At 36.3% G+C, this 16,705-nt stretch overlaps 1 protein-coding gene across 3 annotated transcripts in view; it reads right to left on the bottom strand.

Annotated features, from left to right (window-relative positions):
* Positions 1-32: 32 nt before the first annotated feature.
* LOC110999043 (homeobox protein caupolican) overlaps positions 33-16,705 on the bottom strand; it is an 83,086-nt gene continuing 66,413 nt past the window's right edge. For 2 of the 3 annotated variants that reach the window (XM_022267921.2, XM_022267922.2), the window contains exons 3-6: positions 14,070-14,182; positions 9,787-10,094; positions 4,274-4,850; positions 33-1,743 (exon numbers count right to left, since the gene is read on the bottom strand). In XM_022267921.2, coding sequence (XP_022123613.1) covers positions 1,740-1,743; positions 4,274-4,850; positions 9,787-10,094; positions 14,070-14,182 — 1,002 coding nt within the window. In that variant the 3' untranslated portion in view covers positions 33-1,739. Of the gene's footprint in view, positions 1,744-4,269; positions 4,851-9,786; positions 10,095-14,069; positions 14,183-16,705 lie in introns of those variants that run through there. The other variant, XM_045634171.1, reaches the window with a different exon arrangement.

Raw genomic sequence — 16,705 nt, 5'->3', positions numbered from 1 at the left:
TTTAATTACAATCGTTACATAATTTTAATTATATGAATAGGTACATATTTAGAAATATCTATATAGGACATTTAATATTAAGAAAATGTATTCGATTTGGTCACAATTTATTTTTAAACTGAGTCTTATATAACAAGCCTCAAAATATTGCAGTAAATATGTGACCTACGTACAATACGTCAAGACGGACATTTGTATGTGGTTTAAATTACATTTTAATTTTCAATGACTAAACGGCAATGTTCAGTTGTTACTTTAGTTAAAGAAACTAAATACTCAAAGTCGGTTACACTATAGATTACTGTATCAATCTTTAATTCACTTTGAACAGAGAAGTCTATGTAGCCTATACAAAAGTCCTTCTCAGTTCGAAACGTTCCGGGATTTCCTCTGTAAGCAAAGGAAAGTTGTGGCTTATCATGTATGAAATTGTAAATTACATTAATACATAAGTAAGATAAACACAGTCTTGTTCAGAAACGTACTATAAGCCTCAATTAGTTGAATAGCATTTCGTAGTTTGAGACTCAGTTCGCTTATGAATTTTCTGTGTTTTAAAGATACAGTGAAGCTCTTCGAGTGACGGTATATTTAACTACTGAACACTGACCCTTTAAACAGTCATATGAGGTTTAGTGCATTCTCTGAATAATATTAGCTTTGCTATGTACAATTTAACTGGACTTCATAATTCTATATGCAGCTTTTGGTCATAAATAATTTATAAGCGATTTTAAGTGTATTTTAAAATAAATTGCACTAAGGGAATTAACTAAGGAGATTGTGATCTTACATTTATAAATATATGAATTTTGACTGATTACGTAAATGCATTGGAATCTAATATAAAACCTGCATTATTCATAGCTTATCGTAAAGCCATGTATAGGCTTAACACCGAAAAGAACGTTGCCAGTAAAATATATATACATGTAATCTAATAATACTTTTAACAATATTTATAAAATTCGTTCAGATGCCACGAAACTGCATCAAAGTGCAAACTGCATCAAAAGCATTAATTACTTTGTACATTTAATGTGAAACTAAAATAGAAAATCTACATAACTTTACTTATATACAAAGACAACAACATGAAAGTCGACGATTGTTTACACAATTCAACAAAAATAATACGTCTTACACGGGGATTTTAACAATTAAAAAATTATACACCTTACGACAAAATTATATGGAAGAACAAAAACATAGGATGATACTTATCAGGCTTTTCCTAATTAATTTACAATATTTCTCTAATCAACTCCACAAGACCTTTCAATTTAGTTTTCTATAAATAATTTGGATAATATTACATCCACAATATTCTTAATTCTATAAAAATACTGAGCAATGATTGTGATACAATTTTTAGTTCCTGAACAGTCAACAGCTCGACGCATTAACAAAGCATTTCTAACCAACCAGTACGAAGTCAAATATCAAAGATGGTTCTTTAGTACTTCCGCGTTATTTCTTCAAAATACATACGAAGCCTCATTACGAGATACGTTCTTTGATACTTACAAGCTTTCCAAGATACACAGAAACATAATTGCACGTGCTTTATTATCAAAATGATTAACAAAATGTACGAAAACTATTTATTCGTGTTATCATCGAAGTGTCGTTACAACGTCGTTTGTGGTTGGGATTTATGAAAACACTGTGCCACTGTTAGTTAATTGTCCTTTTATAGTTGACGGGGCTTTCCCGCAGTAGCCCAGCTTCCACTTACTTTATCTGAAACAAGATGGGATATTAATTAAAAAACATATTCCAGTTTCAACTTTAAGTAAATTTTAAAACTTAGTATAAGCTTACATAGAATTAAAGGGACTATTTTTCAGGTACTAAAGAATACAATAAAATTCTATTCAAAAATGCACCAAACCGCGGTATATTTGATGAGACTAATTAAATTTATACAAAATCAATGTTTTAATAGAAAAACAGACGATTAAACCCTAATCTCAAACGGTATACCCAAAATTCAACCATAAAAACAAGGAATTATCGAATCCAAGATAGCCCATTCTATAGCCCTCAGCGTTCACACATAAAGGCTAAAATAAGAATAAAACTTAAAGCAATCGAGACGAGGTGACGAAACGCTCAGTCTCATTATCTGAGAATTTATTAACGAATCGCTCCGACCGGAAAACCGAAATGTGAAAGAAATAAAAATTCGACCTCGCCCGCGGTCATCTAAACTTTTTTGAAAAAAAAAAAAACAATATTCGAACAGGTTAGCTGGACTCGCGCCTGAATGAAACCGAGGACCCGGGATCGAGATAAGAGGAAAGATTAGAGCCTCGGAAAAAAAAGTGGTTTTAATGCGGTTGTGAATGAAGAGTCCATTCAGTTCTCGCCCACGCATATTCATCGTGCGTTATCTAAAGCACAGAGTACTATAAAGATCGAGCTTTTGAAGACAATACCACTCGCTACAAATATTGGGAATATACTAGATATGACTTAGATGGGCCTTAACAATCTTTTAATACTAAAATTAAGCGTAAACCTACGGCCAAAGTTCAAGCGATACATACGAAATTTACACTCTAAGAATATGTAAAAAATATAATAATATTTCTTAAAACAAATGTGTCTAGACCTAATCATATAGAGATTGAATAGACTTAAAATAATAGACTTAATCCATTATATTGGAACTAAATTCCACAGTTTAAGGGTACTCTGTATGCAGTAGCCACACTTAAAATAAAGCTCACATCCATAATGCGTATTTGAGAATATTTTTTGTCCATAGAACAATTCCGATTATTCAAATGAGCCGTAGTGAATGGAATTAGAGCTAGGTGTGTCTGCATACAAAGGATTGATGATTTTACTCTTGTTAATCATGAATTATTTATATCAGCATAATAATACTTAAGTGTTGTGTAAATAATACTTTTAACAAAGAATCTTGGACTACGTGATTTCTCTCATAAATCAATCATTTGACTGTGTAAACTTGTGAATATGACCTTATACATAAATTAAAGTAAATAAGTCGAATGACATCTCTTGCAATCATATCGCGTTAATTCTCTAAAGTGTCAATTATGTATATGAAATGTTTTGTCCTTACAACTAGTGTTCCAGGCTCTAACCCTCACTAGATATTTTGTTTAGATATTTTATTATATTAAAATTTAACACAGTACTATTTTTATCTTTGTTTCAGAATTGACGTTAAAAGTTTAACTTATTTATTGCAGTATAAATTAAATAGACATAATCGTTTTGGTAGCACTATTTGGATTAAATAAAAACAACACAGGCATGTTATTTAAGCCGAATAAGAACTGTCGATTCGATGCATTCTTTTTGGGGCTCCTTTAAAGGGATGCCGCGATAAGGAGTTATTTTCGCGTCAAGGAATTCGCTGGGCAAAAAGGCGTGAAAACCAAAATAATACAAAAAGTTATAGATGTGAATTTGTGAGCGTTTGCTTAAAACAGAATTCTTTGCGAAGCCACCGTGTGGGGCGCTGTCGAGGACGCAATTTATTGTAATGAGACAGATACCGCGGCTCCTTCTGAGAAATCCTTTGGCGACTCTTAGAAAAATGCGACTAGATAAATGGAAATTATAAAACTATGGCAAACCTGTTATGGTTTGTGTGTTTCTTTTTGTGGATAACGTTGCAGGTCTAGGCTTGAATTTATCAAGAAATGTAGGCTATTTAGTTAACCGTGAGGATTTTAAAGGTAATTAAGACTTTACGAAATTACATACCAACTATCAAAGATTTAAATAATAACAGAATATAATAATTTTAATGGAGTCAAATTAATGTTACGATTGTGAAGTTGTAAAATTTACTTTACTTAAAAGCAAAAAATGAGGTATGTATGTATGTTTTCTTTACTAAATCTGCGCTAGTATTACTATGAATCCCCTATAAAAGAGATGTTTAGTTTTAGCGGGTCAGTGTTCAGCGCTCACGTAGGAGTTTGTTTCACGTCGTTTGACACTGACAAATGACACGAGATTGCAATCACCTCCTCGCCCCTCGCGTTTCGACGCGCTTCCATTGTTTTCAATTACCAACATGACACCGGCGCAAGCTCCATTACGAAACCGCAACTCTGTTTATGGCCTTTTGGTATCTTTACTACGATCATCCATTTGTGATCGTCCTTACTTGTAGAATTTTGAAGCTTTATACGCCTTTGTAGTGGACTATGTTCGTGTAGAATCACATTTTTAGAAACTCTACCTCAAAAACGTCAAGTGTAAATTATAATATGAATATATTCACCTTTTATAAAACGGTTTAAAGGCCGCTGATCCTTCGTTGTGATGCTGGTTCGGCTGATGGTTGTTCGTGTGATGGGGATTGTGGTAGGGGTCACGCTGTGGTGATTGCTGGTGCCGGGGGAAGCAGTAGCCAGAACCACCACTTCCAAGAGGGTTTGCGACACTGTGCACCTTCATATTGGGGGGTGTTTGTGGTGGCGTGTCCGTTTGCACATCAGGAAATGCAGCTGGATGTATGCAGGGGTGTTGCCCGCTGTATTGGCCACCAGGGAAGCCACCGTACCGTCCGTAGGATCCGCTCGCAGGGCTAGCTGCAGCCGTTGCGGGCAGCACAAATCCGTTGGAACTGCCATCGGCTGGAGGCGGTCGTTCGGGTCCATAACCATGCTGAGGCCAAGGTTGAGCGGCTGGTGGTGGAGTTTTACACGCCGCCGTATCAGCTAAGGACCAAATTTTCGGCTTCGAAGCAGGTATAGGCACACCACACTCGGAGGGACCCCGCTTCGATTCCTCCTTTATCCCGTATCCGAGTAGCTGGCTATGCATCCCTTGCAGCAGATCATCCTTCCGCTCCTCATCTGAAAACAATAGAATTCATGTTCATATTCCCCGTGTGTGCGTACAAGCGGATTACTCGCAATAGCCAATACCGTAACGCCATAACTATAAAAAAGAGCTTAAAGTACTGTTCCGAAATCGATACGATTCGCATTGTATCCAACGTGACCATTACACCGGGGACGTAAGTTTTAGCTCGTAAGATGTAGCCGTATCTCCCTTCGGGAAAGTCGTGTGAAAATACGTTTGGCGTGCAGTGACCCATTCGTTAAGTGGTTATCCGATTAGCGAAGTGAAAATACCACTTTGGGGCGCGACTCCCCCGCCGCGGGCGCGCTCGATCCCTTTCACATTTAAGCTGAGCATTTATTTCGCATTTCCCGGCTCGCCCCGCGGCGCCGCACTCCGCGGAATGTGCCACACAATTAATGGTCAACCTCGCTTCTCGTCCTCTCTATTTTGCCCTTTGTGGAAACATTCACATTTTTTTTATCGTTTGAAAATGAACTGAATATTTCGATTTTTCTCACATTTGGCGCGACGTTTTAAATATACATTTGTAGATCCACCTGTTAACGTATAAAATCAATCCAGACCCAATACAAATAAAAATGGACGGCATCACGTTAAGACGTTAAGTATTACTCCGACATAAATATCAAACTGAAAGAAGGGCCAGTACAAAGAGGCGATAACATAAAAATAAAGCAAATTTTACATTTGAGGCGGATACATTTTACAATTAAGCTGAAATTCAGCAAAATTTTATAAAGCCCTAAGTATTATCATAATACCATTTGCCGTTGTAAAGTGGCTTTCGGGGTGAGAAGGGCTCGGGGTGCCTAATGAAATTCGGAGAGCTATAGCTGCGGGAGACTCGACCGCGCGACTTCATTCGCTTTATTCCATTTAATGCTGACTGCTCCTAGCTTTTAAGAGGGGTTATACTCGTTGCCCTTCACGAGGGATAAATAGGGATGCCAGTGATACTTCGCGCGAAGATATTTATCCGGCAAATTGTTTTAATTTTCATTGTATTAATCTAATAGAGGCTCACAACGCCGGGAGATAAGCCGTAATTTGATTATTTTGTAGTGTTCAATACGTTTAGTGTATACAGCCATTATCTGGCAAATTGTAATTGTTTTACTTTCCGATGTAATTGTTTAGATTTACCTATAACTTTGTTTTTGTGTAACTAGTTTATTATGAGTGTGATTGCAATTTTTTTTTTCGTTTAGTTATTGATTGGACAGCCGCAGAAGGTTTTGTTAGTAATATTAAATATAAGGTAAAGAACTGATTAGATTGTTTTGAATTATTAAATGTATTTTACCTAGAACTATCTATTTCCGTGTTATTTTTATCTCTTACAAGAAAGTTACAATTCCAAAGGCTTTTAAAATTCATTGCTATTTTAATCTCTCCTAATGTTAGTGTTAATTTATTAAAATGTTATAGTTATGACAACTCTAGTCAGTACCACAGTATACTAGTTGCTTGATTGAACAAAAACAATAATTTATATGTATTGTACGAATCCGGTTGAAAAGTAATCTTAATCTAAATCAGAAAATCAATCGTGTGGTCTCATTTTAGCAAATTAAAACGTTATCAACAGTATGCAAACAAAATGGTCCCCTTTATCGAATATGCAAACGATAGATTTATCCCGCGGGCGTCCGGGGCACGTGAAAATCGAATCCACCGAGCCTCTGCCTCAAATGGTTTTCCCCTTTAGTCACCGAAGCCAGGGGCGAAGTGAGACATAATAAAAACTCGTCTCGGTAGCGTGGGGACAAACCCCCCTCACCCCCCCTTCACCACAGTGCACTTAAAGCAAGGCCACTGCAATTTATTACATCTCGAGCGACGTCCGTTGACACTTGTTTGTTCTCCTGACTCGTTTTCCATTAACGCGCGGGATTAATATTTTGTTTGCAATGCGTACTTACAAAAATTAACATTTATCGGTGGGGTCCGAATGCTTTTATTCATGAGTGGCTTAGATAGTTGTGATGTTTGTCGTTCTAGGGAACGCGTGTGAAAGCTTTTATATATTGTTTGCAGCGACTTAAAATGATATATTACACGTCGCGAACATTGACATTTTTGTAGAATTGTGCGTTATGCATGTCGGTTGCCCGTTATGGTTTGTTTGGTTAGGCGCTGGGAATCGCGTGGAGATGTCGGGATTAGGTTTAGCGGATTAAAATTTCCTTGTTTGGACAACGTGCCTATTGAATTTGCGAAATTATTTTTTGACACATTCTAATCGGATATCGTTGTTGGCTTTGGAATAATTCTATGCCTGAGCCTTTAAATCAACACGTCTTTGTAACCTTTTAAGATTACATAAAATAGTAACTTATTCTGTTTATTGTATGTGACATATTCGTCTTCAAGAGGAAACCACGAGGGAATTTCAAAATAAAAGACTATTGACACAGCAGATCAGCAATACAATAATCTTTTGTATAACCGATGTAATAAAAATGAATACAATGTTTTTTTATTGTTCATATTTGCTACGCATCGTAGCTCCGAAATGTTATTTGTAGCGCTACGCTTCTACGCTAAACTTACAAGTCTCTCATCGTAAGATTCAAAGCCTCGTAATTATAACGTACAAAGACCTATTGCAATAAAAGCCATTCTTAGGGCCTGTTTCACAATGTATGGATAAAGTGCCAAATAGCTATGCAACACATAAATTATTCGTAAGATAAAAGTTCCGAATAAGATACTTGGCATTTCATGACAAATAGCGCTATCTGACAGTCGTGAAACGCAAAAATAGTGTTTATCCTATAAATAAGTAATAAATAGCTTATTTGGAACTTATCCGGACATTGTGAAACAGGCCCTTAGTCTCTTAGCTGTAACATTAACAACTAAGTATGAATTGAGAGTTCAATATTAATAATGATTAATTAAAAAACAACATATACATTGCATAATATTGTAATGGGTGTTCTAAGTACGGAAGTTCAGCTTTCGGCACGTGTCTATAATCCGCAACCATTGTGCCATCTCGCCATATTCGAGCCCTTTCGAGGGGTTCCTAACAAACGTACATTACTGGATTTGATACGTCCTAATGTTATAAAGCGAGAGTCTGTCACGCCGCTAAACACAGATCCGTTTGAAATTGAATTATAATTCTTATATAAATATATATCGTCCAGGCTTTGATTATAGAATATACATCGTTTTTTTTACGATGTAATCTTATTTTTTGTAACCTACGGGATCAAGATATAAAATCTAATCGAACTGATGTAGTTTGAAGAATTTCTGTACTTAATGTAATTTAATTATTTACGTTATTAATAAAATTATATTATCAACACTTACTAAATATTTACATATTATATAAACAAATATGTTACAATGAATAAATAAAATTACACAAAACCCAGACTTCACTATAGTAATAAAATCGTCTTAATCGAAGCACTTATCAACGCTCGAATGTAATCTTACTTAAATCACGAGTTATTGAATCAATGTTGAGATGATACTTAAAATGCATCAGCTAGTTTGTAATGTACTTTATGAGTTCAACAATTTCCATATAAATATCTAGATAACAATCTTTAAACTTTATTTAAAAGATTGTACATGTTATTTAGTTGCATCGAATCAAGATTTATAAATAATTAAATTAACATAACACTCGTAGGCTTTTATCCGCATTTTCTAACCGTCTACTTAACTTCCTGCTTGTGTTTTTAAATATATGGTAATTTGTATAATGCTTATCATATAAAAATATTCAAGACGTCAGTATTTACCTTACATAATTAATTTATAATCAGTATGAACATTTTTTTGTTTTTTATGTTAATTGTTTTGAATTTATTTAAATTCTTACGAAATTAATGAACACTGTCGTATTTAATTGTACGCTCCGCGAGCGATATTTCATCACCCTTTGCCCTCGGCTACGACAATGTCGATTGCGATTTGAGTGCACTTCTTCCCAACAATAGCTAGGTTCATTAGGCAACGTATGCCACGCGTTAGCCGTGACTCCCTCCATTTCCAACGAAAACACTCCTCTGCCAAACCATCTCAGTAGCAACAATGCCTACTTATAATTTATGTTGTTGACAGGCGAGACTAAAAGCACACCCACCGCGCCTGAATTTTATGTCCGACATAATCCACAACGTTCTCGACACGCGCATTGCGACAACGTAACGTATACCACTAATAACCGTAGCGTAAAATCGGCCCATACTCGATTGGCAAACATTATAAATCCCCTAAAACGTACTTACTTACGTTCAACGAAATGTCCTCATAAAAGAAACGATCCTCGAAGCCGACAAATCCTTTGGCAAGAACATGAAGTAGGGCAGATCGTCAGCCGTACTGAACGGGACCTTCGAATTTCAGCGTACCTACCTACGTAACGGAAGGTTTATATGAATTTTGGGTGAGGGCGCCGCCCACTTTACTACAAATAGGAAATCCGGGAGCGAGCAGCGGTTACGCTCAGTTACACGCCTGAGACCGATCCCCGCGTCACAGCCATCCTCCCCCCAGCCCCTCTCCTCACCGAAACCTCTCTCCGGACTCTTCTCTCGTGCCCTTAACCGGATATTGCTTACTTTCATCTACAATTTATTCAACTGTAGTATTAAAATTGTTTTAAACAAAAACCGATTGCTCGAACGTCGCGGTCGAACAAGCATTCTGTAAAAGGCAAATTAGTGGCAATAACGGGCGCAATTCACATTCGCATTTCAGTACGCAGGTTAAATAATGGGACAGTAACAATTCGCAGAGCACATCAATAATTCATTGGGACAAAATGTACGCACGAAATATGATTCAACATCCGATTGTCAACGATTTCGGGTTAACGATATTCGATTTGTTTCGATTGTGGTTTAAACTTTTCAGCGTTAACGATCGGACGTCGAACTGTTAAAAAACTTAACCAACCTTTGCTATTTTTAATTTTATCGTCTTGTTCTTTCTCTTCGTCGGAGAGCATTGCGTCGTCGTCGTCATCCGTTTTATTCTTTGGCTCCCATGTCATTTTGTTTTCTTTCTTGAGTCGTCTCCGTGCGTTTGCGAACCACGTCGAAACTTGTGTCAACGTCATCTTAGTTATGATCGCTAACATTATTTTCTCGCCTTTAGTGGGATACGGGTTTTTCTTGTGTTCGTTCAGCCATGCTTTAAGCGTCGCTGTTGATTCTCGCGTCGCGTTTTTCCTTCTCGCTGCTAAATCGTATCCCGCTCCATATCTGTTGACAAACATAAATTTATCCATATACCTAAAAGGTAAAACGCTTCTGGCCTTTAATCTACACATTCGCCTTATAATTTAAGATCGAAGAGTCACAATTTTCAAACGATAGGTAATGTATGTCGTAAACATTTTACTACACATTATTTGCCAATGATAATTAATAAAAATCAAATAATCAATCAATATAAATTCTTTATTCTTTATTAGACACAATATACAAAAGAATACTTTAATAACAATTCTTGTCTGAATCAATGTTATAATAATTATGTTATTTTATATATGGTATTGTTACGTATTTGGTATATGAAATATTTATTATACATTCCATTCTCAAACCGCTGCGTAAAATCGATATTGAAATTTCGTAACAGATATGAGATAGGCGTTTTATTGAGAGTAATAGATAGCGCCGCAAAATAAAACAGCCTCAATATAGAAAGCCCTCAATCGCATTTGCATCTGAATTTCAAGCGTAATTTTGGGGCGACGTGAATTTCGATCCCTCAGCGTCGGCAGACCGTACCTGGTCTCGATTTCTCCACCTACATGACAAAGGCGAGTCTAGAGAGGGCAATAAATAGGTATTGCGACGGAAAATAGTTAAAAAATAGTCCCCCGCGCTCGTATGTTCACACAAATTGATACCTTGTGCGGTGTTTCGAAGATTCGCTGTTCAACATTTTTGCGCGCGAACATTGTACGTGACACGAATGTTTTGATGCTTTGATTTAGGTATCATTGAACGGCATAACTTTAATGTTGGCGTTTTTGTGGCGTAATAAACTTGAAGCCGCATCGATTCGAGGTGTCGGCTTTTCAGTGACACGTGAAGGTGATAGTTAGAAGGCGTGCACTTGAGTGCATCAGGGAGGTGCAGCGTGGGTTGCGCTTGTGTAGGTGTTAGTGCACACTTGGAATCGATTGCGACGCCATCTTGAGAACCGGCCACAGATTAGGTACAAGTCATCGGATAGCCGTCTAGGTATTATGTCTGTATCGCTAAGATTTTAAACATTGGTTCCTTTATTCCAGGATTACAACAAGAGTGTTTTTGTTTAAAACGAAATTTTGTTATTTCCTAGATACATAACTAACAGTAAATCGGTATAATTTAATAATATGTATGATTTGAAAATATGTTAAATAAATAAGCAGATTTTTGTGACCGCAAATAAAATTCTAATAGCCAATTCTCAAAGTGCATTCAAAATAAGCGTTGAAACAAATAAATGCTTTTGTCAAAGTAAAATCCACACAAAGCCTTTGAAACCAAACCACATTAGTTTAACACGAATAAGCTCTTCAGAAATCAGCCCGGATAGCGGTGAAGCGATGTTGAAAAGAAAAGCGTCGAGCTGTAAATGTCTCGTTTCACATAGAATGTTTTCAGGGCAGCGGCTTACCTCGCTTTCAGAGTTGAAAGCTGCGTAATTAATTTTGACAGGCCACTTACGAGGCTTGCTCCGCAACTGTATTAATTTAGGCAGAATCCATATAATCAATGGAAAATGTTAACGATAATGCAAAAATTGTTTTACCTATATAAAACTGTATAATTTAAACCTAATGATCATTTCTATATGCGATGTTTATCTTAAATTATTTGATAGTGAGCGTCGTGGGTGAATAAAAACAGTAAAATCAACCAGCAACTGGCGTTATACAAGTAAAATATAGCGATATAATAGTTAAACCATGTTTCCGGGTGATGTATTGGAAAACGTTTGCGGGCGGGCGGTTAGCGCAGCTTCTGTAATACATGGAGGTGCGCATTGAATCCGCGGTATCGCTTGTACGATCTGCCCGCTTGGGGGAATTGCGGCCTACGTGCCCTCCCAACCAACCCGTGCTATGTACCAAATCGCGTACATAAGTAATTCAACCCCCTCCCACCCACGAGTGAAACGTATTAGGATTCCTTACACAAGCTACGTAGCGATACGTTTTTGCCGTCCGCACCTTATCAAGACGGATTAATTATGAACGATCGCTCACGACTGTTTAGGCAGTGGTCGGCCGATTGGATTTATTAACCTCAATTAAGATATATTAATGACGACGACGCGCATATATGTTATCTGCCTAGTTGTACCGACGCAAAACGCGTCATTTAGAAACGAGACGCGCTAATGAGCGTTCCTTATTCGGTTTATTTAAAATGTAACAGCCCGAATCGTTGGCACACAAATAATTCCCTCAGCGCGTCGCCAGCCCGAAGCGCTGTAATTTCCTGCGTATTTTGATCTCAATGGAGCGGTACAAGTGCTCCCTCGACTCTTTTCTCTAATTTTTGTACGTTTTCTGTGCTCGAGAATAATGTTAAAAATAGCTGAGTAATTTTTCATTTCGGCGCTCGGCGGGCGTGGCAGATTACAGGCTGTTCAAAATAATACGCTAACTGTACTTAGATGAAGAGCGGCTCGAGTTTTGTTGGACATTTTCAGCGATGTTTTGTGTTAACAAAATTTTATTGTGTGTCAAATAAAGTACTTAGTTTATTTTAAGTTATTCAGTAAAGATCACCCTGTGTCAGCTGTAGTAAACAATTGCGTGAGAGTGGAGAATGTGATACATCACTGTGTATTTCCGTGCTCATTCCGTCGGAATCGTTTCGTCTTTTTTACGCATAAAAACTAATGTCTCTCCTAATTATTTTTAGATTATAACGCGCCGCCTGCTATATATTAAGTCGAGCGCAGCCGAATTGTCAGCATAACTTCACTTTGATGTGCCATGATTTGTTTTTATTTTCAGTCACATCTTGATTCATGGATGGATAAATTTTTCAAGTGTGCGTGAAACATAATAAATGTAATGGCGCTACTTCTGATACAAGCTAGAGTAAGTCATATTTGAATGAATGATTCTTTTTATATGAAGATTACTTGCGACTCAATATTCACTAATATTATTTTAAAATACCTTACATTATTCCAATTTCGAAAGTGTACATAATATATAGAAATTCAATACAAACTAAATGAAAATTATAAATACATACATTGTTTGCGAAAAACGTCAACGCGACGCGTCGCGCTTTGGATTTTCGAAGAAAAACTGTGAATTAATCAAACCCTAGCGCGAATGGTTGTGGCATCATTCGTCTCTGTCACACTCCGGGGTGGCCGTGTATCAAAATGAGACGACGAAAAACCGGGTGTGGTTACTTGGTCATTTGTGCACGAACGCCAAACACAGCCACGTTGGAAACTTAAACTGTCGTTTTTATTCATACGGGAAATGACGATAATCGAGTAAACAGAAAATAAACTATAAAGAATGATAATTGTTAGATATCTAAGCTCATCATTGTACCAATGCATCTGAGAGTCGATAAAAAACCGGTAATAAACTGCATTTTATAGTCATCAACCACACATATCGGTACCACAAAGCTTACAAGATCTGTTACAATACTATTCGGTTTTTAATTGCCCGCTGCTAGAAAAACGCAGCAATGACGACGCGACTCAACGATTTATTATATTCTGAATAAAAAATCGTACAGTAAGTATTACAGACGCTCGGAAAAGCGTAAGTACGTTTATGGATTGGACTTTTAATTTATTATTAAGAGGTACAGGTTTTTAGGTGCATGTTGCAACAAACTGCTGCAAGTGATATTTTTCTTTTAAACACGATACAGGTTTAGTACATCGTAATCAGACAAGTATCAATTGTATTCTTATACACTTTTAAACCCCTTAGTCAAACTTATTAATGCGATTTTGAGGCTCGACGTACAAATACCAAAAACCTATGCTTTAATCATTGAAAAATGTGTGACTCAACGATTACACGAACAATAGCATATGGATAAATGAGTTGTAAATACATGAGCCGTTCGCAATGCCTTTATTAAAGATAAAGTTTAGTAAGGGTGTAGTTATGTTAATCTGCGCCGCGCTGGCTTTATCTAAAGTGACGTGGCCGATGGGCCTCGTTCTTAGAGACCCCTGGGACTTACCCGTAGGCAGCTAATGTAGGGTCGTATGGGTAGTAGCCGCTGGAGGGTTGAAGGCCCGCTGATGTCCACGCAGACATTTCACCGCCACCTTCTTTCAGGGCGTATGGGTTACTCTGAAAAATGGCAGTAGATTTAAGGTTAGACTAAGGATTTTCCACCCTTATTACATGTTAGATAAACGATACAGTTCTTTTAAACCCAACCATACTGTAACAAACGATATAGACACATCGACGATATGTATACGATATATCTCAGCACGAGACGTATTTCATTTCTCAGTAAAACACAAAACTCCTTATCAGAATCAAATACTTTTAAGAAATCGGCACTCGACATAATAACATGTCCACGGAATCGACAACGCGTGTAATATGAGATAAATCACAACACACAATACCTCTCAGCCAATCGGTTGACAAATACGACTTGAATTTAATTAAAGTTAACTTAATAAAAGGGAATAAACTCATGAACAACAATAAAAGTCCCAAGTGTACGGGCTGACATATCACTAACGCATTTGCATAATGTATGGATACAGAAGGGAAAACTATTAAGACTCACGCACCCTCGCATCGGATAGTTTAACTGAGGGAAGGTACCCTCTCCTAAGTTATTCGCATACATTAGGAACAACTAAATTAAAAGTGTGAATGATTCGCCTCGGGACCTCAGCCCTTGTCTGGAGCCCTTTGCGCGCTCTGATAATAAAAAGTATTAGGATACATATGGAATGGTGTTTGCGTCGTGATAACTGAATAGGGAAGCTTATTTGTCCCTCGGTTTTAAGGAAAGTGACGAGATTGTTGTTGTGCTTTTCCATCGTATTTTGGCATTGTTTGCGTTGCGAAAATATATGTGAGACTGAATTTTAAGGGCTATGGGAAATTTAACTGTTTGTACATGTCAAAGGTAGTAACTGAGTTTTATTAAAGTCGCAACTTATCTTCATTTGGAGCTTCAAAAACTTTTTATCTGTAGTAATAAAAGCTCGTGAAAATGTATAAGTTTATGCAATTAATGAATACGATTACGTTGTGGGCAAATATAGGCCTGAATAAAAATACCCCTATTATTGTATTAGACCGAGACAACATTATAATTTATAGGAATAAATAACTATGAATATATAAACTAAAACTAATGTTATGTAAATTGTTACATATATTTGAACTTGTTATTTAATGAAGATATCGAAGAAATAATATCTAAACTAATCATTATCAAGCATTAAATCTTCTGTTCTCGTACAAATCAAAATTAGCAAAGCATTTATCTTTTAGATATGAACAAATAGTGCTAGAATAGGATCTTTACTATATTTTTTTACAAAATAACAGTTTTGTATTTGTTTATACTGCCACAGCTTTGGCTCACTTATTCAATGAAAAATAACTTAAATAACATGCCACCTTTTTATTTTATATTAAATATTAATACGTTTTATTTAATATATTATTATACTTAACTTATACTTAGTTCATTTCATCATTTAAAAAAGTGTAATTAAAATCAATAAAAAGGAGGATTGGATATACTAAAACCTCGCTATTAGTTTGATTATTTCATAGTGATTGCTAGGTGCTTTCTCTTTAAACGCTCAAACATAATGCAATATTGTATCAATCGGGTTTTTATGAAGTTCAGCTTATGCAAGAATTGATTGGAAAAGAAATATTTTGGAATATGTTAACATAGTAATTGCGTGATATAACGTAGTTACAGTCTTGAGGTAACTAAATTTGTCATAGTATTCAAGTCGAGAATAATTTATAGTTTACGATTAAATTAATTTAAAAATAAAGCTTAAGCAACACTTGCGACTGTTTGATTGTTTGGGTCTAAGGCAAGCCGGTTTCCTGACGATGATTTCCTTCACCAACTACATTGATACCAGCCGGAGATCGATCCCACTATCTCAGGGATGATAGTCCCACATAAAAACCACTAGGACACTGCTCATGTCGTCTTATATATGATGACAAAAATATAGCATTGCAAGTAATTGCATTCCTAATCAAAACAGAAGTCACTGATTGTGAAAAATGAGAGTTTCAAACCACATCATTAATATCTATTGCATGGTTGTACTTTTTCCCTAAATAAGCCAGTGACAAATTCACGAAGGCAACTCTTTTGTGAGGGAGAGATAAAAATTGTGCTTTTTCCTGCTTCTGACAACCCTGGAGACTCACTAACTATGAGCGATGAGTGGCTCGCCCCTGGAATTAGAGGAGAATGGGGTCACGTGACTATTCGGTCTAACGACCACGGATTGCCACCACTGATGTTTTCTTACACCCCTACATCATTATCCAATCAACTCCGCATTAACTGGAAATAAATATTAATTATTTATATTATGGTTACACTGCCTGACTTTTAAAGGCAATTTTGTATAGATACAATTTAGTTGTGCAAATTAATTTAGAGAAATGTTATAAAATACTTTGGTTATATTATTGTATGATCGTGTCATTTGAATATATCTAAATACTAAACTGCTCACAAATAAGAAAGTAGGTTATGAAGAGTAACAAAGAAATCGTAAAAAATATTGTATAAACAATTATAACTGATTATTTCCCGAAAATACTCACAGCTCTGTTAACTAATTAAATTTGTAGTTCACA

Source organism: Pieris rapae, chromosome Z, assembly GCF_905147795.1.
Source record: "Pieris rapae chromosome Z, ilPieRapa1.1, whole genome shotgun sequence".
Classification (NCBI taxonomy): Eukaryota; Metazoa; Arthropoda; class Insecta; order Lepidoptera; family Pieridae; genus Pieris; species Pieris rapae.
This window is presented reverse-complemented; position numbering and strand designations above follow the sequence as displayed.